General features: G+C 35.3%; 2 protein-coding genes and 2 pseudogenes across 4 annotated transcripts; 1 reads left to right on the top strand and 3 right to left on the bottom strand.

Moving 5' to 3' along the window:
- LOC121764776 (annexin D2-like) lies at nucleotides 1-2,685 on the bottom strand. The gene is made up of 5 exons (XM_042160800.1): nucleotides 2,543-2,685; nucleotides 1,473-1,618; nucleotides 1,100-1,318; nucleotides 803-1,015; nucleotides 1-487 (listed from the first exon to the last, which is right to left on the bottom strand). The coding sequence occupies exons 1-5, from the start codon at nucleotides 2,616-2,618 to the stop codon at nucleotides 191-193; spliced, it is 951 nt and encodes a 316-aa protein (XP_042016734.1). The 5' UTR covers nucleotides 2,619-2,685; the 3' UTR covers nucleotides 1-190.
- A 5,722-nt stretch (nucleotides 2,686-8,407) lies between these two features.
- On the bottom strand, nucleotides 8,408-11,710 carry LOC121764684 (annotated as a pseudogene).
- A 1,291-nt stretch (nucleotides 11,711-13,001) lies between these two features.
- On the bottom strand, nucleotides 13,002-15,590 carry LOC121763581 (nudC domain-containing protein 2-like). 3 transcript variants are annotated; one of them, XM_042159630.1, is made up of 6 exons: nucleotides 15,455-15,590; nucleotides 15,122-15,229; nucleotides 14,901-15,049; nucleotides 14,747-14,795; nucleotides 13,808-13,950; nucleotides 13,002-13,360 (listed from the first exon to the last, which is right to left on the bottom strand). In XM_042159630.1, exons 2-6 carry the CDS (start codon nucleotides 15,168-15,170, stop codon nucleotides 13,274-13,276), a joined length of 477 nt encoding a protein of 158 aa, XP_042015564.1. In that variant the 5' UTR covers nucleotides 15,171-15,229; nucleotides 15,455-15,590; the 3' UTR covers nucleotides 13,002-13,273. The 3 variants fall into 3 exon arrangements, with proteins under 3 accessions (XP_042015564.1, XP_042015566.1, XP_042015565.1); XM_042159632.1 differs by having other exon boundaries at nucleotides 15,486-15,572; XM_042159631.1 differs by having other exon boundaries at nucleotides 15,379-15,534.
- Nucleotides 15,591-17,761: 2,171 nt separating this feature from the next.
- Nucleotides 17,762-18,537, top strand: LOC121765608 (annotated as a pseudogene).
- Nucleotides 18,538-26,970: the final 8,433 nt, after the last annotated feature.

The raw sequence follows: 26,970 nt of genomic DNA on the forward strand, positions 1-26,970 counted from the left end.
TAATCTTCAATTAAAATCATATAGCAACAAAAAGAGATCGAGCACAAAAGTTCGTAATCTCACAACATTATTCATCAGCTCATAACAAAAACACCAGTGCAGAAACATGGAAAACTAGAACAAGACACACGAGTTCAAAGAAGCCTTTTTATTACCTTAGATAGCCACAGACTGATATATGTTCCGAATCTCATTCTTCGACATGTCCGATGAGGGTCAGCAGCATCTTCTCGTAGTCACCATGGGTGTCTTTACAGATGGCTTTGTCGAGGGGCACACTGTTCCGTTTCTCATATATTTCCTTAATGGTCTGCATGTCCACCTCTGCTCTTGTCGCGACCACCCTAGTCAGGGCTCCCTCGTCCGTCCCTAGCTTGTTGATTGCTAGGCGGAGCACCTTCTCGAAGTACTTCTCCGGGTAGACCAAACACTTCACAGCAGCCCTCAGTAGAGTGAGGAACTCGTCTTTAGGGTCTTCTTTCAGGTCCTGTCCGCACAGAAAAGTAACATCAGTGTTTGGAAATAAATGCATGAATATGACAAAACAAACACGAGAATTTTTTACACTACGTGGGGAAATGTCAAGAGATTTCACTATAATTTTCGAAAATAACTTACAATGAGAGAACATATATGCTGGTAAAAATAGCGAACCATAATACTAAATATATATATGTACGGAGCCCACATTCGTGAGTTGGATTCGTTTCCTTTCAGACTCATACGCAACACTGAAGAACACAATACTTGCATAATCTTGCGTTAATGTAACTAGGAAATGAAAACATTGAGTTGAACAAACCTTGTTCACGTCGTTCCCAAACTCATTTTTGTATTGGTTGAGTGTTGCATTGATCTGCGCCCTGCTCCTCGTGGTCAAGATTCTGATGATGTCATCACAGCTGTATTCCTTTGCAGTGATCTTCTCGCGCAGGATCTTGGCTTCCGATTTAGCAAGATGGAGGTTCACGTCGTCTCCACTGTAACGGTATGAGCTCACCAAGGGCACCAAGAGCTGAAAATTTTCAACAAACCATATTCACATGTTAGTAAAAAAAATGGCGCCTCTGTTTCTGTATTATGAGATTGATAAGTTCACCTTGCGGAAGTCTCCTTTCGTGTGATAAGCAACGTCCTCCTCAAGAGATTTCTTGAAACGAGCATGATAGGCTTCCCTTGCGAGAATCATATCCTTTGGAGACCTCGTGCAAGCAATCTCCACGAGGATCCGGTTGCTTGCTGTCCACTTCTTCGTGGCCTCGTTAGCTAAGTAGGCATCACGCTCTGGAGGGTCCAGTGCCAACAGCAACACAACTCTCTGGAATCGAGCAACAAGGAAATAGAAATGCATAATTAGATTACTCTTTGCTATTGAACAATGTTAAGCTGTTTATTCACTTGATCATCAATAAAAACTCTTAACAAAAAGCAATCAGAAATCGATACGGAAATGAAAAATGGTAGACTCAAACCTCAAAGTCATTCGAGAGTTCCTTGTCCAAGGCTTTGAGCAGATCTTCACCATAAGTCTCGGCATAACATTGTCTGATCAGCTTCCGTTGGCTGGCATTTCTACGACCCAAAATCGATATGATCAAGTCCTCATTGGTTCCCCATCCTACACATACATTTAACAACATACAAATTGCAAGGGAAGTTAGCATGATCAATCAAAAAATTTGCAATCAAACAAGAAACGAAGATCAACGACTAGTGCAAGACAATTCGCAAGCAAACCAAACAAGTCAAAAAGATGAACATATGATCACACAAAACAACGGTAGATGTATCACAGTTTCCCTTCAGTTGATGATCGGCCTACAAATAATCGATAAACTCTGAACTCAACTAAATACAAAGATCAAAGATGAAATAATGACAACACTAAACAAGTCAAAAAGATCAACATACGATCACTAGCATTCTTCTACCAGACTAAGGTCTAAACAACTTCCATCAGTAATCAGCTTAAAATTAATGAGAAACTTCACGCTTAATTAGAAACGAAGATCAAAGACGAATGCAATAGGAAACTACAGATCAACATACGATCGCACAAAACAACATTAGATCCATCACATTCTTCCTCCAAATTGAGGTCTAAACAAAAATTTCCTTCAACGATCATCAGCCCGAGGATCCATCACATCCTTTCTACCAATCGAGATCTACAAAACTCTCATCACAGATCGGTCAAACTATCATCACACTCAGTAAAATCAAATGCATATCTAGATTTTCCCCCTTCTCAAAGTAAAATCAAACATTTCCAGATTTAACTAGCAATCATCACTTCTCACTAGCTGATCAACTCTCACATAATCACCAGAACGAGCATGAACAGAGAAACTCGCCACAGCATACATATATTTGTCAATCGCAAACAGATCATCGTAGATCAAAGCAATAAAGAAGTGATCAGAGCTACGCACATCAAGTTGGACTCAAGCGGAAGAAAAACAATCAAATGAGGCAACTAAGAAGCAATTAATCATCAATCGAAGATCAGAGAGACGCTCTAGCAATGTTGATGGAGTCAAACCTGAGAATGCCTTGTGCAGCTGCTCGCAGTCTTCGGATACTGGGGGGACCTGAGCTGGAACGCAGAGAGTCGACATTTGTTTGAGAGAGAGAGAGAGAGAGAGAGAGTGATTTGTGTGTGTGAAGAGAGGGAAATTATATAAGGAAAATAATGCATCGGTGTCCAAATTATTAATTATCTGAATATCTTTTTTACTTATTATAATGTTATTATTATTTTTTTGTCTAAATGTTGATACTTTATTATGTAAATAAAGTCACAATATGATGATACGGTTCAATATTTAATAATCTAGGATAAATTGCTGCAAAAAATAATACTTGAAGTTTTAGTTAAATTTTGACCCGCTCTATAATTTTGAAAATTAACTAGAATAATAATGGTTTGGGTTTGTTCTTAATTATTCCTTAACGATTTTTTTTTTAATGAAGTTATATTTGATATGTAAGTCATATATAGGTGTAGGGGTGAGAAAAAAACCGAAAACCGAATATCCGAACCGAACCAAACCGAAATTTTGAAATTCGGTTCGGTTTTTTCGGTTTTTCGGTTCGGTTTTAAAAATAAAAAATTTTCGATTTTTCGGTTCGGTTCGGGCGAAGAAAAAAACCGAAAAACCGAAAAACCGAATTATATATATATATTCTATTAATTTAATATATTATATTATATATAATATATATATTCTACTATATATATTATATGTATTATTAATTTTATATTATATATAAATATTCTATTAGTATATATAAAATAAAATAAAATAAAATAAAATACACATATATAAATATATATTTATATTATATTTATTTTTTTCAGGTTTTTCGGGTTTTTTTTTCGGGTTTTTCGGTTTTGTTCGGGTTTTTCGGTTTTTTACGTTCGGTTTTCAGTTTTTCGGTTTCGGGTTCGGTTCGGTTTGGATTTTGAACTAAATTCGGTTTTTCGGTTTTGGTTCGGTTTTGGTAAAAAACCGAACCGAAACCCGAATGCACACCCCTATATAGGTGCGTTATTGCTTATGAATAAGATAATATTGTTCGAAATTATTTGCTTGAAAAATATGAACAATATAATACATGTAAAGTAATCCAAAATTTTCATCTTATTAAGACAAATTATGAAATGAAATAAAATTTGACTAACTTCGTGATTTTTCTAACAATTTGCTCTTAATTTTGTGAGTTATGTTACTACTGTATTTTTTTCCCTAAATGTTGTTACCTTATTATGATTTTTTTTTCTATATTTTGTGGAGTACTTTTTTTTGGATGTTCTTACTTTATGATTTTGTCTATGTGTTGTTACTTTATTATATGCATAAAGTCATAATATGATGATGTGATTCAATATTTAAATAATCAAATAGTTTGGTGATTGTTGTTAGGGATTAATTAGGGTATCATTAATGATCACATCAATATTCTGGAGTGGCCTTTCTTTGTTAGAAAATTCCACGTGGCATGATGAGTGCGCGCCACTTTCATGCATGATAAGAGTGTCCAATACGGACACGCCCAATAGTCCCGCCCCATTTTTTGTCCATAGCCCCAGTTTTATTGTCCATAGCTCCAAAATTTTGTGTCCGCCACTGTAGTGGACACCTCCAATAGCCCCCAAATTTTATAATCAACTTTCATTTTATAATGTTTCAAGTAATTATGAACAAATTTATCGGGCTATACGTAATTAGAAGAACACGACTATACGAAGTATAATTAAAATTAAAATTAAAATTATACACTAAAATTAATAATGAATGGAGTGGGGTGTATTTATAGGTGAATTGAAATGTAAAAAAAAAATTAAAAATCGGCTATAGCTGCGGCTGTCGGTGCTGCCACTATAGGCGCCGCGCCTATAGCCGCGTCGGCCCCCATTTCGCCGCGTCCTCGCCCCGGAGTCGGCTGAAGCCCGTCTGGCCCCCCTACCGCCCCCATTTCGGTGTCCGCCTGCACTCTCCACTATAGCCGCCCGCCCTCCGCCCAAACCCGCGGCTATAGCCGCTGACGCCTTATAGTGGACACCCTAAAATCCGTCCAAATGAAAACGAAGGCCTATCTGTCAAAGCATTTGCTGACGTGGGCACATAATCATTAATGATTATTTAAAAGTAGAAAAAAGTCGACTAATCAATGAAATTGTAGGGTCTTAGTTTTTGGTAATAAATGTTAATCTTTAACTGAATTAATAATAATATCTCATTTATTTGGTGAATAATGTGTTGCATACTTGCATAAATAATATTTACGATGACTCAAAGTCTCGAACATTTAATTTTTAATAAATAATTGTCGATAACTCAACGTTCAATATGTTGATCAAGGAAAAATGTGTTAGTAATTAAGTTATGTTTCATCGTCTAGAAGAGACAATACTCATGTCGTGTGTGTTCGAGCTCGTAGGGAGTGTGGACTTTAGAAGAGGCAGTAATATTGGCAGCAAGGAGGAGGAAGGAGTGGGGATTGGGGAAGGAGGCAAAAGCGGAGGAGAAGTGAGGGGGGTGGCAGAGGCGGCTGCCATGGTGGAGGAGGTGCGGGAGTAGACGGCTGTGGAAGAGGCTGCATTGTAAAATTACATTTGTGAGACTTCTCGAGTTGATTATCTTTTTTTAACAACCCTCAAATTGAGTTGTGAGATCTCCAAAACTCAACTTGCATTTGCGAGACTTCTCGAGTTGATTGCCTATGTAAGATTGTGAGATCTCCAAAACTCAACTTGCATTTGCGAGACTTCTCGAGTTGATTGACAATGTAAGAATATCTGCTTCAGATCAGACAAATGAAAACTCCACATGTCAACTTTCAATCTTTTCTTTGATGAATATCTTTATTCCAACTTCCCCTCAAGTTCAGCATCAGACAATTAGATACTGAAGAAGTTCAAAATGGAAGATTGCAAACCAATTAACTCAATGCCAGATATTTTGTACGAATCAAGGCTCGTAAGTCGCTACATGGAGAATCACCGCTACCCACTTTAAGGCATCAAAGAAAATATCCTTATATATCTTAAAGGTACGATCAACTATGACCTATTACATTCAGATACTAATGATTATAGACTTGTTGACTACAGTGATAATGATTGGATTGGGGGACACTGATGACCGAAAAAGTACAAGTGGATATGTGTTCTACATGAGAGACATTGTCTTCACTTGGATGTTTAAGAAGCATCCCATTGTGACACTATCAACCTGCGAAGCCGAATATGTGGTTGTCACCTTCAGTGTTTGTCATGCGATTTGGCTCATAAGTTTATTAACGGAGCTTGGGTGGCCACAAAAGGAGCTAACAACTACTTGTCTGAATAACAAGTTTGCAATTGAACTATCTAAAAATCTAGTGTCTCACAACCGAAGCAAGCACATCAACATCTGCTTCCACTACATCAGAGAATGTATTGCAAATCAGGAGGTTACATGAAATCGCAAGATCAAGTTGCAGATATTTTCATAAAACTACTCAAGTATAGAGGTGAGCAAAAAAATGGGAAACCGAATATCCGAACCGAACCAAACCGAAATTTTGAAATTCGGTTCGGTTATTTCGGTTTTTCGGTTCGGTTCGGTTCGGTTTTAAAAATACAAAAATTTCGGTTTATCTGTTCGGTTCGGGCGAAGAAAAAAACCGAATAACCGAATTATATATATATATATATATATTCTATTAATTTAATATATTATATTATATATAATATATAGTATATTCTTTTAATAAATTCTACTATATTATATATATTATATGTATTATTAATTTTATATTATATATAATATAAAATAAAATAAATTACACACACACACATATATATATATATATTAATATTATATTTATTTTTTCGGGTTTTTGGGTTTTTTCAATTTTGTTCGGGTTTTTTCGGTTTTTTAAGTTCGGTTTTCAGTTTTTCGGTTTTGGTTTTTCACTTTTTCGATTTTGGTTCAGTTTTGATAAAAAACCGAACCGAAACCCGAATGCACACCCCTACTCAAGTATGAAGACTTTATCAAGTTTAGTATGACGTTGGTCGGAATGACAAATCAAGTTTAAGGAGGTGTTGGAATATAAATAAATAAACTTAGATTTTGTAATGAAAATATTTAGATATTAAATGATACAAATATCTAGATATTATATAGTATAAATCTAGATGTTTAGAATATAAAAGAATTGAAGTAGAGAATTCTAGAATAAGTAGTAATGACTAAAAATATGGGTGAGTTGAATCATTTTGCAACAATTGAGAAGTTTGAAAAATAATGTGTTTTCTTAGTTTTCCACCACTAATGTCCGCTAAATCATTTCCTATATATTCTTCAAAACTAAATTACTCCTCCAACATATATATCAATAAAATAGTAAATTGACACAAAAATCAGCGAACCATCAATTGTTATAGAAAAGTGATAAGAGTATATCGTGAGAAGTAAGAGTATATTAATAGTCAGTATCAGTATCACCAACAAATATTGATAGTCAAAATCGTCGGATCCATGTATTGGAAAAATTAAATAAACACGAAATGGTATTTGTATTTACAAAATCACGGGTGTAGACGTATCATTTTACAAAAGAAAATGTTACTAAATTGCCTGATAAAGCTAAATGTGGGAAAAAAATGAAATGATCTGAGTATCATTTTTCAAAACACAGCATACTCGATTAGCATGTCTTCTTGGAGGAACGAAGGTAGATTAGTGAAAGTAATGCCTCATCCATAATCTTCTGAATCGACTCTGAAACGGTATCAAGGACTAGAGACGAAAATGCGTGGGAATTTTGGATATGAAAAGGAAAATAAACAAAGCCGGAAGTATATATTTGATATGGTAGTGAAAAGGCACCTAAAATTCGTTAGTGGGCAAAATCGTCATATATGGGCGACATTTTAGTCCCATTATAGGCCAAATGTTGTAAAATACTCCCTCCGTCCCAAGTTACTTGAGTCGTATTCCTTTTTGGGTTGTCCCGAGTTACTTGAGTCATTTCTCTTTTTGGCTAAAAACAAAACATCTAATCACACCTACTTTATTCTTTCTTTTACTTTACTCTCTCTTCTTTCTCTTACTTTATTCCCTCATCTACTTTATTTAACTCACTAAACACAACTTTCTTAAATCCCGTGCCGAAAAGAAATGCCTCAAGTAACATGGGACGGAGGGAGTATTAGAATAAACGATATACTCCCTCCGTCCCTGAAAATTTGTCCCAACTTTCCTTTTTCGTCCGTCCCCCAAAATTTGTCCCATTTCACTTTTACCATTTTTGGTAGTGGACCCCACATTCCACTAACTCATTCCTACTCACATTTTATTATAAAACTAATATATAAAAGTCAAGCCCACATTCCACTAACTTTTTCAATCCACTTTCCATTACATTCCTTAAAACCCGTGCCCGGTCAAACCGGGACGAATTTTGGGGGACGGAGGTAGTAATTTATAAATTTTCAAAACAAAAAAGTCCAAAACAGTGAAACGATTTATCATCTAAAAAATAAAAAAAAGTTCGAAAATCGTGGAACGATTTATCATATCATTGTAGGTCAAATATTATAAAATATTAGAATAAAACGATATGCTTTATAAATTTTTAAAACAAAAAAAAAAAACAAAACGGTAAAACAATTTATCATCTAAAAAATAAAAAAAGTTCCAAAATCGTGGAGCAATTGATCATATTTTAAATAAAAATCAGGAAAATATATTAGATTTGTCCAAATGAAAACGAATGCCCAATTTGTTAGAGCATTTGCCATAATGATTAGTGATTATTTAATGGTAGAAAAAGGTCGACTAATCAATGCAATTGTTGGGTCCACATGGCTTTAGTTTTTGGCATTTTTTTAAAAGTGAATTTGATAGTCATATCTCATAATTTCGTGATTAACGTCTTGTAGAAATAACTAACGATGACTCGAACATTCAATATGTAAGGAAGGAAAAACATCTTCCTAATCTAATTGTGTTTCACGTGTGTGCAAGCGCATAGGGAATGAGGAGTTTTGGCCGGAATTTTCAAAAGTTTACCGGGCCTCATGAATGAGGCCCGGTGGTGGACCGAGGAGTGGAAACGACGCGCTTTTGCCGTCTTACCCCAATGGCGCCTAACCGTGACGATGGACAGTATCAGCGTCTAGACTATCGTCCCACAGATCATCCCGACCCATATGCCCTGCGAAACCACTTGAGATATAACAATGTCTAAGATATGATCCTTTTTAATTAGCCATCTTTGTAGAAAAAGACAATATACCTCTAAGCCAAAATGAAGATACCATCCCAAGAAGATCCTGAGAGGCACCCCGATGATATAGTAGCTCCCGATGTTAATGTACGCAACCAAGACCGATGATATAGTAGCTCCCGATGCTAATGTAAGCAACCAAGACTTGCCAACCGGAACCAACGGCTACACCTGAAAATCCAAGATTCGAGATTAACGATGTATTCCTTTATTAACATTCACAATTCATGACTTCCGTTGGACGGTTACAGACAAATCAAGAGAACTCGTTCCAAAAGACTGACCGGTCAAAAGATGAATAGAGGAACAAAAGATGAGACTAATTGGATTCCATATCTACTATAGCTTCTCTTACCTGAAAGAATGGGTTGGATGCAGTTGAATAGAATGGTTATTGCCAATAACGAGGCTAGCTCCTCGACCATCGAGATCACAGACGAGCTAGATACGAATATCATTGCAATCTTGTCCGGGAAGGCCATGATTATTACAAAGAACAGGAAACCTATCAACAGAGAGTTCAAGACGGAAACTTTAGCAGCAAGCTTTGCAGAGTTTTCATTCCCGGCTCCAATTTCACACGCTACACGGATCCTGAGTTCATCGGGGAGGGATACTCAATGAAAATGGAACTGAGACGTATCGTTATAGAAGATAAACATGCAAACAAAACAAACCAGTGAGCAAGAAGTGTATGATAGTATGGTAGAGATGCAACATAGAGAAAAGCTCAACGTACCCCGTTGCTGCATATAGCCCCATCGGAATCATGGACTCCCAACCGTAGAAGCTCATGCTGTCAGACACGAAGAAAACATCAATATAAACACGAAAGCAAGCAGATCGCGAGAAGAATCATCATCCACCAACCATATGGACAAGGCATCGACAGCAACCTCCGCGCCTTTGATGCTCGAGATGAGAACCAGCATCCTGAAGTAAAAATTCTCCAATCTGAAAATTCAAGACTCCGAATATGAGTAAAGATTGTTCTATAGAAGCATTGACTCAAGCAGGGATTGCACAGGATTTGGGAGCATACGCGAGCATGACACCAGAAGCTAGAGACAGTTTAAAGAAATCCCAGAGGTCATCGAAAGCCTCCCTCGAGAAGCCAGTCCAAGAACTAGGGCACCAACCACAGACACTATAGATGAACATCCCCACAACAGACATCCACCACGAGAAATCGAGAGTGAGGGCTATCCCCACAATGCCAACCCTCATATTATATATGAAAATCCAACTTATTACCACGTGTAGAGCAAGCACCGCGCCACAGACCCAAGCAACAACGCACGTGTTCAACTGGCACTGCAAGAACCTCGTCAGAGTGATCAGCCATTGGGATCATCCATAACGCCACCTGACCCGCCAGCTCTGCTAATGGCGCCGGCTGCCCCACAAGCTTCAGCATTGGTTCGAGAAAAACGAAGAGGGGTAGAAGAGCTACCGAGCTCAGAGACAACACCACCCACGAGCGTTGCAGATATATGGCCAACAGGTGGTATTGCTTTCCTCCGTAGGCTTGTCCACACAGCATCTCAAGCACACTAGCCATTCCTAGCTAATAACGAGGAGTCATGCTTCAAATATCGATAATCTTAATCGGGAGAGGATAAATGCAATTTTTCACTTGTTTTAGACAGCCACATGACATGAAGAACCATTCAGAAGTTTCTGTTGGCAAAGCTATTAACTTAAATTAAGAATCTTGAACTCAAATTTGCAGAGAGTTATAAAAATTAAGAATCTTGAACTCAAATTCGCAGCGAGTTATTGAAATTAAGAATCTTGAACTCAAATTTGCTGCAAGTCATAGAAATGAAGAATCTTGGACTCAAATATGATGCAATTTATAGAAATTGAGAATCTTGAACTCAAATTTGCAGCAAGTTATAGAAATTAAGAATCTTGAACTAAATTTTGCTGCAAGTCACAGAAATGAAGAATCTTGGCCTCAAATATGATGCAATTTACAGAAATTGAGAATCTTGAACTCAAATTTGCAGCAAGTCATAGAAATCAAGAATCTTGAACTCAATGTGCTGCAAGTCATAGAAATTAATAATCATAGATTCAAATTTGCAGCAAGTTATAGAAATTAAGAATCTTGGACTCAAATTTGATGCAAGTTATAGAAATTAACAAACTTGGATTCAAATCTGCTGCAAGTTATCTAAATTAAGAATCTTGAACTCAAATTTGTTTAAGTCATAGAAATTAAGAATCTTGGCCTCAAATTTGCTGCAATCTATAGGAAAGAAGGAACAAAAACATCACATTACCCCCCCCACACACACACACACAAAACACTAAAACTAACATTGTATGACAGATAAAGCTCAGATTTTTACCTTAAATAATACCCCCATCCCGTGTTACTTGCACGTATTTCCTTTCTGGGCGTCCCAAGTTATTTGCACTCTTTCCATTTTTAATAAAAATTATCACTTACAGCCGTAATATTTGACTTTGTCTATCACTCATTCCTTAATCTCCGTGCCGAAAAGGAAGCGTTCAAGTAACATGGGACGGAGGGAGTACAAATTTTACCTACCCACAAACTAACTTGATGAGTTTCAATTTTTATTCTCAAGAGTAAAAAAAAATTGAATTAGCTGCAGCTAAAGGGATAAGAGAAAGCTCAGAAATGGGGAAGGAGAGGTACCAAGAAGCCGACGGTGATGGAGATGAGGACGGTGGTGACAATGGAGATGGCGGCGAGCTGGTTTTGGGCGAGGTGGCCGGCGAGAGATTGGGTGATGATAGTGAGAGAAAACATAGCCAATCGACAAAAGATTGAGGGAGCTGCTATTTGCCATAGCTTCTTCAACTCTCCCCACGCCTCCTTCGCACATCCCGGCGGCCGGAGGCGGACTGGGAGAAGCAAGGGCTGGTTCGGATTAGAGTTTACTACCTCCATCGATACTTCATGGAATGCGTTGAGGTATCATTTAAAAATTTCAGCTTTAATTGTTCATTACGAATATAAAAATTTGTTTCTATTTTTCAATCATTTACTAATATTGTGATGCTAAAATGGCTTAATATAAATTAGTAGTACTAGTACTATTTTTTTCTCAGTAGTATATTTGATTGATGCAGGTTTAAGACATAATTCATCTTTGTTAAAAAAATTAAGAAAAAGGTAGTAATAATTTATAGATTCTCACTTTTGAAGGGAGTGAAATAAGTTAATAGAATATGAAGTCAACTTTCTAAAAATAATATAAGTAAAATAAGATAATTAACGAGGATCGAATACAAATGGTGAAGTGTGACAATTAACGGAGTCCAAAGGGAGTATAATTCAACAAATGAAATATGTTTCGATGTCTAAATTATAATGCTATTTTGGTTGACGATATCACGTAAATAAGTTATAAAATCAGAATATATTAACCTATATTGGTAATTTACATGTTGTTTTTAACACTATAATGCAAAATCAGAATTTGTCAGAATTACGCAAATTACATTTTTTTAGATAAAAAACATGCCCCGTTTAAGATATTGATAGATGTCGCATCTTAAGATATTGACAGATGGAATATATTTAATGCCATCTTAAAAAATCTCTTTTCTGTCCTAAAATCTGAAGGTCATATAGGTCTGAACATTATAAAAACACAATATTTATATTATTTTTGTCATATAATTCCAAGTTAGAGTAGTTATACTACTTTATTAATTTGACCCGGTGTTTTTATTTATGCAAAAGGAAATTTGGGGAATTATGGTTAATTGATAGAAGAAGAGGAGTTCGTGCTTTCAATTATCTTGAAAAGATTATTATGCTTACCCGTATAAAAACTAGTACTAAAATATTTTTTAACTTATCTTGAAATGATTTTTATACATTATATTCATATAAAAACTATGATATTTTTAAAAAACCTTGAAATGAATATTTATGCATTATCCAAATTTTGAACGACTTGATTTAATCCGTAGATTGTGAATATGTCTTTCCTTTTTCATTACTAAAAGAGCTCTTGTTTATGTAAAAAATATTAGTTCTTCATAGTGAATTATACTACTATAAAAAAGGAAATGGATTTCGGGTATACAAAAGGAAATGTGTTTGTCAAATTTTTTTTTTGGGTTTGGTTTTGTTATTGTTTCTATGATTTAGCACTCACTCGAGGTTGGCTACCTTGGTTGAGTACTCCATATTTAGCATTATTAAAAATTATAACATCTCGGATCTTAGGTTATGAAAGAATAACAAGTTTCATATCATATTAATAAACCAAAATAAAAAATAATAATATAAAGTGCTTTGAAGTACTAGCAAACATAAAATTTCCAGCAAATAAATGACGACATTTTTATCAGGAACCTAACAAGTAGTGCAGGCAGACTAGCATAGGCAGTAAATAGTGCACGGATCCGCGAATAGTCGAGAACAATGGGTGTTGGGAGGAATTAAGATCGCGTCCAGATAAGAATATGCTATATATACATAACTTGAGACAGAGGTCCATCAACCAGAACGGATCCCGCCCATGAAGGTCATTGGGTCGGGGCAATTTCCACTGAACTGAGCTTGCGAGAAGTCAAAGCCCGGGTTCTGCAGAAAAGATTACAGTGGAGAAGCAAATGTAAGATTAGTGAGTGGAGAAGCTGTGCAACTTCGTGAAGTGCTCTAAATGTTACAATGACCTTGGTAAGCCGAATCTTTCAAAATCCAGCACAAGATTCATGGGACGAGGTTCACTATATAGAGGGTTCTATTCTGAATCTAGTTTCTATTTTAGAAAAATGCTGTTGTATGTTAGTTTCCAATAAATGGAACTACATTACTTCGTATTGCTATGACGGATAACATGATTATACAGAAATTCTACTCCAATGTATTTTACATGGAACATTTTGCTGCAATTATTAGTATATGTATATTGCATGCTAAATTGCTAATCAACTGAAATATTACCAAAAGCTTTCTCAAACATTCACCTTTCATCTATCAAACAATCAAAAACTAAAATTGGGGTTCTTTTTGGTAAAGAATGTGTACCTCTTCTTGAAACCGTTGAAGCATGAGACGCCTCTGTTCAAGATCAGCATTATAAGGATCCAACTGGGCTTGGCCCATTATAGGTGAAGACCATGTCTGACCTTTGTCCCGCTTTTGCAAGGTTATGTGCATTATATCGTCTTCTGCAAGATACCAATTTGAAACAATGTTAAAGTACCGCACTAGGAAACTAAGGTTATTGATTCATCAGAATATAATGATATCCAGAACATGTACAAGTTGACTCCATAATTTGGCATGTCAAACAACTAAACACACTTGTCCATGTTTTTGTGCACTTGTGTAGGAAACCACATCGCTTTCCACAATACAATATATTCCCCAACAGCAAGAACAATGGCTTGGTTACACCAAACAACTTTTAAGAACGTGTCTAAGTTTGGACATGTATTTATCATAGGCTTCATTTCCAAAGCATTGCAGAGATTTTTGGACCAAAAAGGAGTTTTTACACTTGTTCCTCCAAAAAATTCTATTTTCTAGAATCTTAAATTCTTGTGTTTATAAAGATGCACAGCCAAAAGCAGTTTGCAAAAACAGAAGTTTTTATATCTATAGTGAGTGTGTACATTTTTCGTTTTCAAGATGTTTCTTGATTCTTGAGTTCCTATAGCAAAAACAAAAGCATTCAAACTGTCCTCTGGTCCTCAAATTTAGAACATTTATCTTTCTATGTTAACTTTTTACCACACCACTGCATCGTAGCAGACGCTTATTAATAAAACATAGTAATAACAAATTAAATAAAGAAGCAACAAAGCTATGATTCTCATCTAACACCATGGTTACCCGAGATAAATTGCAATCAATGTCACAACCTCATCTACCTAAGTGGTAGTATCTAATAGTAACCCGCACTAGAAAAAATAAAATCAACGCATTCTATTAAGTGAACAACAACAAGGCACAATGACGTACCAAGAGTCCAAAACGAACAATCCGTCTTCACCGGGAAGGCAAGCTCATGCTGTAGTTAATAAATGAGACAAAATCACTCTCAACCACTCAATACAGCTAACAAATCACAGATGAATTAGAACAAACTGTCCAAGAAAAAGGTACAAAAACGTACATTAAGGTAAGGTGGATTCCCTTTGATCCCAACTTCAACATGCTTGGAATCAATTTTGCAGTGAAATAACTTCTTTGGAACGTTAGCTGGAAGCTCTATGTACATATTCACCTCTTCCAGCGTTTGATCCCAGTCGAACACCTTTTGCCCTAAAACACCAACATTTCCACAAGTTCATCATCATATCTAGATAGAAATTTCACTGTATTAGGAAATACTACCGTTGTGAATGTAGCTGTGGCTTTTCTCAGGAGCTAATTTCTCAGCCATTTCTTTTGTGTAATTGATCGGAGCTGCTTTCTCTCAGAAACTTCGATGCAGTGTTATCTCTGGAAATATGATCAATCAAAAATTTAGCTCAGAAATTCAGAAAATCAAGTAACAGTGAAACGCAAACACAATTGGAGATTAAAACAGTAAATTCAGCATTAATGCGATAATGAATTGCTCTATTTCTGAGATGGTAGCTAAGACTCACAAAATTTTGGGGGAAAAACGGATAAAGTAATGGACAAAATCGCGATAAAACGAAAAACAGAGATTTTCAAGAGCACCGTTGAATTTAAGCTGAAGCGGGGAATTTACGGTTGTCGTCGGCGGCGATGAAGCGGAATTTGGTTTTTCCGATTCGCAGCGATGAATTGGGGCTTTTTGGTTACAGAATTTAGGATAAATTACATGTAGACCCCAAGATTGGGTTATTAGAATAAGCTCCCTAATGTTTTTGTTAATTGAAAAAACACCCTATAACTTTTTAAGGGAAAAAGATTTTTTATTTGTTTATAAAGAAAATATTTTTTAAATGAAAAGAACTCGAATTTCTTGAATGTTCTGCATTTAATTAAATTTTGGTTTTGATCTAGAACATGATTATTTGATGCAAAAACTTGAAATGTGGCTTAACATGTTTGCATAAATAGCTATTGACTAATTTGCATCTTTCGTTTATGATATCACGATATTCAGTAACAAGTGTTTTTTTAGGGCTTGTTGTTGAAGAAAAACATATTTAACTAGACACAAATTTATGGAAGATGAAAATTATACGGAACGAAAAAGATAGAAATTACATGATTGAAATAAAGTTAAAAATTTTAAAAGTCTAGTGTGAAATTATTTTTATAGGTATTTTCAAGTGTTGTAAATGTTGATTTTCTAGCAGTGGAATTTACCATTTTGTTGATACTACTGGAATAACTTAATTTTACTCGGAGCTCTCAGAATAAAACTGATCTAATCAATAATTTTGTCTAAAATTAGATATTAAAAAAATAGATTTAATGAAGGATGTATGAAGATCGACACTCGACACGTATCTATGGTGTATTTTATTAAGTAGCATTGGTATGAGAATTGTATGTATTTGGTGGCACACTAGCATGCAATGTAATCAATTTGTGTGTGTTTTTAATTCAAATAAGATAAGATATAACCATCTTAATAAGCCTCATTGTCTCATTCAATAGAGCACTTATTTTTATACTTATACTCCCTCAATCCATGAATAGGAATCTCATTTATTTTTTTATACTTATTTTATAAAAAATAATAGTAATAAATAATTAAGGTGAAGAAATAATAAAATAAGAAAAAAATAATATAATCATTTTTTCACTTTAACTATTTTTTATTATTTTTATAAAATAAATGTAAAAAACGTAAATAGAAATCCTATTCAGACGGAGGGGAGTGATGATTATTCAAATGATAGTCAATTAAATGTCACACGTTCATTTTGTTCTTGAAAACATAAATTTCAGCCCATTTTCCAAAGTAAAAATTGCATGTGAAGTGGTCTATTGAAGCTTATCAAAATTGAGTTTGATTAGGTTAAATTTACAAAGAAGTGTAATTAGTATTAACACAAATGATACACTATGGAGTAGTTCGATTTGTAAGATTATACTTTAAAATTAAGTATACAGTATATTTGATTTATGATATTGAATCTTACAACTTAATTTTAGATGGATAATTATGTGATAATTAGTTATAGTCACTCCCTTCAACTAAAATAATTTTACAATTCAATCTTAATTAGGCCAAATCTCTTGATTATTTTGTCCAATAAACTAAACAACCACTTACAAAATTCTTTATTATATGTATATCGATGTTATATTTTCCTTGTACTATTTTGATTAATATCTTGACATAATTAAATAAACTAGTTACTAGTTCAAAAAGATACAAAAGACACTCAAATTAACAAGTTGGAAATTTCATCAGACGCAGAAACATAATATTAAATTATATTTTTTCATAATTATCTCATTTGTGAACAAACAATTTCTTCTGGCAATGCTTGAATGATATTGTTTCATTATGACAAACATTTTTTTTTGTATTTTAAAGATATGATATCACTTCAAGCATTACTAAAAGATGTACAATTATAAAATACTAGAACCTCACAATTCAATATTAATACTAACCTTATGATAATCAACATAAGACCAAATTTTACTTCCCAGTCCCTTATAATTTATCATTATTCGACCGGGAAGGGTTTTAAGAAATGTAGTAATAGAAAGTGGGTAGAAAAAATTAGTGCTACGTGGTTCCTACTTTTATATATTAATTTTATAATAAAATATGAGTGAGAATGAGTTAGTAGAATATGGAGTCCACTACCAAAAGTGGACAAGTGAACAATGACAAATTTTTAGGGACGGATGAAAAAAGAAATAAGTGATAAATTTTCAGAGACATAGGTATAATTTAAACGTCTATTAATATTATCGAAAAACAAACTTTATATCATAAAATATGATTCATATATGCACTAGCCTTGGTATAAATAGAAGCCACAACACAACAATCCATTCAATCATATCCATAGCTAAAAACCTAATCAAGCCATGGCCAACCTAAACCATCTCCAAACCCTAATTCCACTGCTTTTCTCCTCCTCGCCTCGGCCGGCCTAGCCCGATCGCAGACGACCTCCTTCACGTACAATTTCTACGGCGAGCAGCCGACCGACCTAATCTACCAGGGCGACGCCCACTTCCCCTCCGACTCCACCTACCTCCGCATGACCGACACCGACAGTTCGGGCACCCCGCTCTAGTACCGAGTCGGCCGGGCAGTATACTCCCAGCCGATCCAGTTCTGGCAAGCCGGGCCCAGGTGGACCTAGAGACCACCATAAAATTCATCATAATCCCCAAAAGCGGCGACACGAACCCGGCCGACGGGTTCGCCTTTTTCATCGCGCCCGTCGGCTCCCCGGTCGGGTCGACCGGGGCAACTTCGGGGTCTTCGGGTCGGGTCAACCCGCCGCCTTCGCGGTGGAATTCGACATCTTTTCCAACCCCGGGAACGACCCGAGCTACTGCCACGTCGGGATCGACATCGGGTCGAGTGCCTCGAAGAACAGGACCGACCGACTGCCCGGATCAACTACGGGCAGGCTTCGAAGGTGATCAGCGTTAGCGTCGCCGCCGGGTCGGAGAATTTTGAGGTGAGCTATGTGTATGATCTGAGCAACCTCCTTCCGCAGGAGGTGGAGGTCGGGATCTCGGCCGCCACCGGTGGGCAGATCGCGGTCCACGACCTCGTATCGTGGTATTTCACCTCCACTCTTGTGCGTACCGGCGACGGCGAGGACAGCTACATTCGCCGATATGTCTGATTTTGTGGTGTGTGACTGTGTGTAGTGTGTTTTGTGTTAAAAAATAAGGCCATCTTATTGAAGCACTTGTTAATTAGCAAAACCACGAGATGGGAATGGAGTTTGTGTGTGTTTTTAGTAGATCAAATTTGCAATAAATCAAATTTTGCATAGTTTCAAAATAGATTTGAACTTACAGTTTTAAAATTTATATAGAATTATTGTGTCAGACATTTAAAGAGTAAATTGCCAAATAAATCAAGAAATTATGGTCACATTGTGGTTCGTCCTACACTTTTTAAAATCTGAAAAATAAATTCCGAAGTTTAAATTTTTCACAATTATCTTGTTATATCATTTTCTAGTGAACTACGCGCGGATAGGGCAACTATTTAGAACATTCGGACAAAACGAGAACATCTAATTTTTCATATTTCATTCTTGAATGAAATTTGATAGCTCGTGAGACTATGATAGTATTTATATGTGTATTAAAAATAGTCTTTAGTAAAACACACAGATTTTAATACGAAATTAATAATATATATGAGATAAAGAAAAAAAAAGTGAATAAAATAATATAATGAGATATTTTCTATTTTTAGCATGTGACCAAAATTATTTTTTGTGGCGCATGATATCTTATTAATAATTGTCTTGTAACTAAAATGTAATTTCATCAAGAATGGTGCACGGGGCTGGGTGTATATGGGCCCATTAACTCATGCAAATTGAGCCCAGCCCATACCAAACAAAAATCCTAAAATTCAAATTAAGCCCTTTATAAATTCGGGAGGCATAAATTTAAATTCAATCAAAGCTTTAGATAACCCATCTTCTTTTTATCCGTTGTTTCTGAGTACATTTTTTATTACAAAATAAATCCATTTTGTTGAGTTATTTATGTAAGATAGCAATCGTAGTAGCTTTATGATCATTTTTTAATTTTGTGACCGACACTGATAATCGAAAGAGTACAAATGGATATGTGTATGGGAGACACTACCTTCACGTCTAAGAAGCAGCTCATTGTCACATTATCAACCCGCGAAGCTGGATATGTGGCCGCCACCTTCAGTGTTTGTCATACAATTTGGCTTAGGAGTTTATTATCAGAGCTCGGGTGGCCACAAAAGGAGCCAACAACTATTTGTATGGATAACAAGTCGACCATTGCGCTATCCAAAAATCCAGTGTTCCACAACCGCAACGACTTTACTAAGTCGAGACATCTATAAAAGGAACACGACTCAACTAAATTGGATGAACAAATTTTTTATAGTGATTATTATTTTATTTTTAATAAGTGATGTGATTATTTGTCATAGAATTTTGTACCCCCAGAGTAAAATTTATGTATCCGACACTGCGCAATGGCGTATACACATTGGAACAAGGGGGTACAACTGTACCCCGAAACTTTTGTGTATTAATACTATATGTAGTGCTATTTTTGCAAGTTTCGTTGGTAGCCCGGTGGTAAGTTGCCTCAATCTCCAAGCAAGAGGCCTGAGTTCGAATATTAATGAGCACATTTCCAACTTTTAATTTTTACTTACAATTTCTCTTCTCCAAATTAACTTTGTTTTAATCTATATCATATCTAATTCAATTTTATTTTTTCTCAATTCATATTTAAGTTTTATTAGTTATTTTGTTTTTAACAACTATGTTTATTAGTTTAATCACTAACTTGCTCTTTTTTAATTTAATTATGTATTCTTACATAGTATTTAACTTCCATTAATAATTTTTAATAGATACTTATATGACTAATATAAAGTATATATTATTGCAATTTAAAAAAACTCAATATAAATTGCTAAATTGAAATAAGTATTACCCCCTCCGTCTCCCATAATTTGTCACCATTTGACCCAACACGGGTTTTAAGAAATGTAATAGAAATTGGGTTGAAAAAGTTAGTGGCTTGTGGGTCCTACTTTTATATATTAGTTTTATAATAAAATGTGAGTGAGAATGAGTTAGTGGAATGTGAGATCTACTACCAAAAATGGTAAAAGTGAAATGTGACAAATTTTTAGGGATGGACGAATATGGAAATAAGTGACAAATTTTCAGGGACGGAGTGAGTATAAAATACTCCATATTTATAAATCTAACCTTCTCATTGTATTCATGTCTATATTATATATTGCTAATTAACAAAACATGGATACTTGTATTTCAAATGTATAATTTATGTGATACTAAATAATACTACTAGTTTATTTTTATTTAAAATGAAATTTTTTGATAAAAAAAATAAGACAAAGATTTTATTTAAAAATAATAATTGAAAAAGCATAACAAAGAAAATAAAAAAGATTAGTCACATTTTTAAATTTTAAGTCATAATTATTTTTGCACCCCCAAATTGAAAATCATGGATACGCCACTGCAAGTAGGATTATTATTTTTCAATCTCGAGCTCTTCCACTATGATTTGGTGTTTCTACAATAATGTAATGCTATCAATTACATTGACATTTATATTATCATTAACATACTTTTTCCTAATTACTTTTCCTAATTACCTTTCTTTAAAGTACAATTTTATACTATTCATTTTAGTTTCCGGAAATGAAAGACAGCAAATAATTAAACAAAACATAACTTTTTAGTTTAAAGTAGGCTCATTTAGCTCATACTAAGTACTATATTACTAGGGGGAATTGACAAGCAAATTATTGAACGACGTATTCTAAATTTGGTTGAAACGATCTATCTATAGTATGACACAAAAACCATTTGAGCATCTCCAACAGCGGACGTCCCGTCGGACTTCCGCGAAGGGCGCGGCGGACGTCCGCCATTGGGAGTGAGGGAGGCGGACACGGACGTCCCGGGCGGACACTTGACGTCCGCAAATTTCCGGCTGACGGGCGGGCGGACATCCGCCATTGTGGCGTCATGCTGACGTCCGCTTTTAATTTTTTTTTTTGTTTACTATGTAATTTTTTTTATCGAATCATGTATGTTTTTTTTTAATGAAGTTGTTAATTTTTTCCGTTCGTATTTGTGTCGAACTTTTATTTCCGTAAACGTAAATTGCTTATTTGTGAATTTGTGAATTTTTTTTATTGCGGCAAATCCGCGCGGGAAGGGCGATGGGAAGGGCGGATTGTGCAGTAGAAGTCCTAGTGACGTGGCATGATGTGTTTTTGGGAAGTCCTAGTGGAAGGGCGTGAGGGAAGTCCGCCCACTGGAGATGCTCTTAATGGAGTAGTTTTTTTGCAAAAACATTTGATAATATGTAGATTATTTATAGTTTCAAGAAATGCAGTTTTTTTATTTTAATAAGATCAAATTGTTTTTCAAATACATATCAAAATCATTTCCTAGCTTGTAGTAGTTAAACACCACATTTTATATAAGTTATTTCCTTCGTTATTTACTTTAGAAGTCCTTTTGTATTTAATTAAAATCCTTACAATTACAATTATGAAATAGTTATATAGTATAACATATTCATGAACATTCATTTTATATATTGCACGTACCAATTATTGGCTAGTCTATTATTTAAAATATCAACCTAATCAACTCTAATAAGACCATAATCCTCTGTCTAGCTAGAGTCCATGAATAATGATATAATTAGATACTCCCTCCGTCCCATTCAAGATGGCCACATTCTTGAGTGGCACATGATTTTAGGAAGTATGGTTATGTGGAATAAAGTAGAGAGGAAAAAGTAGTTGAATATTTTAATGAGGAGAGATGAGAGAGAGGGTTATTTCTAAAATTAGAAAATGATCATCTTGATTGGGACAAATAAAAAAGGAAAGGTGGTCATCTTGAATGGGACGGAGGGAGTATATAGGAGTACTAACATTTTCTTTTTCTTTATTGTAATCATGTAACGTAGCAATCCAAATACAATGCTACAAAAGATTTGAGTATATGTTTCACGTGCAAGAGCCCACATAAGGAGTCCATATAAGGTATGTAGTATATGATTTCTTATAGTTAGTAATACTTATATAAGCAATCCACTAAGGTGACATGGACACTTTATATTTGCGTATAATGTACGTTTTATCCGCCCCCAAAAATACTCCATTCTCGTCATTCATTATGTTAAACTATTATAAAAAAGTATAGTCTTATATTTATTTGTATTACTTCAAAATATATTACTTTTACTTTTTTTCTTTTGCTATCTTATGGCTCAAAATTTTTCCACTTACGGGAATAGTAGTATTTTTTTAATTTTGATCCAAACAAATAAATATAATAGTAATATAAAGACCTACAAATAACAACTCTCAAAACGCAACACAATATTTGTAACTAAACAACACGAGCATCAAGACCAATCACCAAAAACGAAGACACTAGCCAACTGAAATATAAACAACAAACAAGAAATATACCTACCACTTTCATTAAAATCGGAATCGCATCCGATCAAATTTATTTTTATGGTACGTAGAGAAGAGAGTATATATGAAATATTCCATCTGTCCTAATAAATATGAAACATTTGGTTTCCGACACGGGATTTTATGCAGTGTTGTTTTGTGAGTTATTGAAGATAGAGTAAAGTAAGAGAGAAGAACCGCGTCCATCCTGGAGGTCTCGAGTAAAGTAAGAGAGGAGAACCGCGTCCATCCAAGCCCCTTGGCCTAGCGGTAAAGGGTGCTGGATACCGCGTCCATCCTGGAGGTCTCGAGTTCGAACCCTGGGTGGCGTAATTTGTCTTTCCTCCTTGTTATAGGAGTTGATTTGTAATTTTCTCCTTCATATATATGATATAAATATATGAAGTTAATTTTTTTAAAAAAAAAACTAAAGAGAGTGTTGTTTTCATTTTAGGAAATATTTCATTTTTAGTTGTACAACCCAAAAAGGAAAACGTTTTATTTCTAATGGGACAAAGAGAGTATATTTCCTTTTAAAAGAAAAGATAATTATTAATATTAGGACCTATGCCAACAATAAATTAAAAGTTAGATGCAGAAGCAACAATAAATTCATACAAATTATATCTCTAAGTAATCTCTCTAAGTATCAAGAATGCAAAAGCGCCAATGATCCCTACTGGCAACTAAGACGGATCGGCTTCCTCCAACCATACACGTGCAACTGCGTACCAAATCATCTTCTCGAGTGGAGAGAAGATCACTAGTGACGGCATCCAAAACCATAATTTGGCCATTTCACCGGAGAGAGACACAAACAGACCCAGTGAGACAGGCAAGCGATTACAAAAGGTACTGCAAAACCAAGCACTCCAACTCCCCATTACGAGATGGCCGATAGAGTCTAGCTACTCCAGCCCCAACCTTCACCAACACAGAATTGTGACTACCAACTCTTCCAAGGCCCACATTACCCTAGGCAAAGACATAGACTCCATTCGGATCATTCATACTAATATAACAAGCCCTAGTCGGAGAGCAAGCAAACACTAGAGATCCAGACAGCAAACGAATACTGACTGGCACATCTCCGTCAGGCAAACTCATACTCCCTCCCATATACAAGAGGGCACCCGTCACTCCATCCCAAACCCGAAAAGCTCTATCACCTATATAATAAATGAAACTATTAATAAAAAACAAAAAAAATTGGTAGTTAAAGCATATTTAATCTAAAAAGTAATATTCTAACCTGAATAAAGACCAACACAGAGAGACTCAGAGCCCGAATAATCCACAAGAGACCCATCGGCATCTATATCACCTTCACAAACAAGAAGGTGATCGGAGTTCTCTTCATTGGGAATTTTCAACCGCCATATATCACCATTGTTATAGGCTACATGCAGATGACTAGGGTTCAAGAAAATAATTCCACTCACTTCCAATTCCATCAAAGATACAGAGGCAATACAGACAAAGTCAAAGTCATTAACACACTTATACACATCAACAAACTCATTCCTATAACCAGCCGGCGGTTTATGTTGGGTCAGATGACTATTCATACTATAAACTATCCTGAATAGAGGGTGGGTGGTGGAAATTGGGTTTATAGGCTAGCGTTTTCCAGCGGCAACAACTACGTTGCAGCTGGTTATAGGAATGGGTTTGTTGATGTGTATAAGTGTATTAATTACTTTGACTTTGTCTGTATTGCCTCTGTATGTTTGATGGAATTGGAAGTGAGTGGAATTATTTTCTTGAACCCTAGTCATCTGCATGTAGCCTATAACAATGGTGATATATGGCGGTTGAAAATTCCCAATGAAGAGAACTCCGATCACCTTCTTGTTTGTGAAGGTGATATAGATGCCGATGGGTCTCTTGTGGATTATTCGGGCTCTGAGTCTCTCTGTGTTGGTCTTTATTCAGGTTAGAATATTACTTTTTAGATTAAATATGCTTTAACTACCAATTTTTTTTGTTTTTTATTAATAGTTTCATTTATTATATAGGTGATAGAGCTTTTCGGGTTTGGGATGGAGTGACAGGTGCCCTCTTGTATATGGGGGGGAGTATGAGTTTGCCTGACGGAGATGTGCCAGTCAGTATTCGTTTGCTGTCTGGATCTCTAGTGTTTGCTTGCTCTCCGACTAGGGCTTGTTATATTAGTATGAATGATCCGAATGGAGTCTATGTCTTGGCCCAGGGTAATGTGGGCCTTGGAAGAGTTGGTAGTCACCATTCTGTGTTGGTGAAGGTTGGGGCTGGAGTAGCTAGACTCTATCGGCCATCTCGTAATGGGGAGTTGGAGTGCTTGGTTTTGCAGTACCTTTTGCAACCCAGTTCGCTTGCCTGTCTCACTGGGTCTGTTTGTGTCTCTCTCCGGTGAAATGGCCAAATTATGGTTTTGGATGCCGTCACTAGTGATCTTCTCTCCACTCGAGAAGATGATTTGGTACGCCGTTGCACGTGTATGGTTGGAGGAAGCCGATCCGTCTTAGTTGCCAGTAGGGATCATTGGCGCTTCTGCATTCTTGATACTTAAAAAGATTACTTAGAGATATGATTTGTATGAATTTCCCACTGTGTTGCATACTCGAAGATTATGTTTGTCATTTAGCTTCTTGAATGACCTATCCTAAAGTTAGTTAAATATTTTCATTTTTCAATGAATATTTGATTGAGATGAGACCGGTATACGTTCGATTAGCATGATTGGCTACTTGATTGAAGCCGATGAAAAAGTTGTTAATTACACATTATTATTGATTTTTATATTTTTCTTGCAGGATGCTAATCGAGTCAATTTTAATTGGGCTCACTTTAAATTATTTTTAATTCGATGCAAGTCGGGCTCAATACTTTTGATCCTCGGGTTTAAACCATCTATAAAAAAGATAATATACGCAAAAATCCTTGATAATATATATCTTTCCACAAAAGTAATTTGGTGGTTTCTCAATCAACTCTTATTTGATGCAAAATTAAAATGATAGTACTATTTTAAATTTTGGAACCAAACTAGTGAAGTTAATTAATAAACCATCCAAAGTATGAAGAACTTTCATCCGCATCGCATTCGCTATTATTGCGTGGCCGCTAGCTATACGATTGCGTTGCTTGGAGGGTGCAGTGAGGTGTGCCGTGCCGATGGTCATGTTATTATTTGGTCGGCGTGGAAAAAGGGATGCGACGGAAGGAACACCGGGGTTGTATGGGTGGGTGCAATGACCACATAAACCATTGCTGATTTCAAATTATTTATTCAAAATTTGTAGCTAAATTGTTGGTGTTGTGACTAAAGTTTGAAATACTAATGTGTCGTATAAATACAAAACTTTTGATTCAAAATTTGAGGTCGGATTATGGAAGATATCAATACTTTAGATTTTGATTTATGATTGAATCGCGAACCGCAAATTTTATAAAGTCAAAATTTTCATTCACTCAATCTTATAAAAAAACATTAGTACAAGTTAAATTTAAGCATAGCATCATTTATTAGATGTTCATAAAAGAAAATTGATACAAGCTATATATAAATATTTAAATGTTTTGATTTAAAGTAGAATTAACCTTGCTGGATCCGAAACATAGTGACTCATCATATAGAACTTAGTGACTCATAATATAGGCTTAAAACTCCTAGGATGTGAGTTAATTTTGGTTTAGTCAAGAAATTCAGTTGGTATTTAGTCCAAATTGATCAAAGAATGAATTTGGATGGTACAATACCTACGCATCACACATAAAATCAACCACCCATGTGACTATACTTTCTTTTATAAGGTGGAAAATAACACGTTATTTGTTTATATATGGAAAGAGAGAGAGTTGATCAATCTCAATCCTACACAAAATATATAGTGAAATATATGATCATAATTTATTGATTTAAATCATCTCTCTCATACTCCAAAGAGAGGGGTGTAATCTCTTTTCTCATAATCACAAATATATAATTATTACTCACAAGTTTTATGTATGCATTGCTCTTACTAACATTACTATTTCTAGAAGATTTTTAAAAAGCCACATTACTAAAATTGTTAATCTTAAAGTAAATTTAACAAAATTGTTG

Source organism: Salvia splendens, chromosome 14 (assembly GCF_004379255.2).
Source record: "Salvia splendens isolate huo1 chromosome 14, SspV2, whole genome shotgun sequence".
Taxonomy (NCBI): Eukaryota; Viridiplantae; Streptophyta; class Magnoliopsida; order Lamiales; family Lamiaceae; genus Salvia; species Salvia splendens.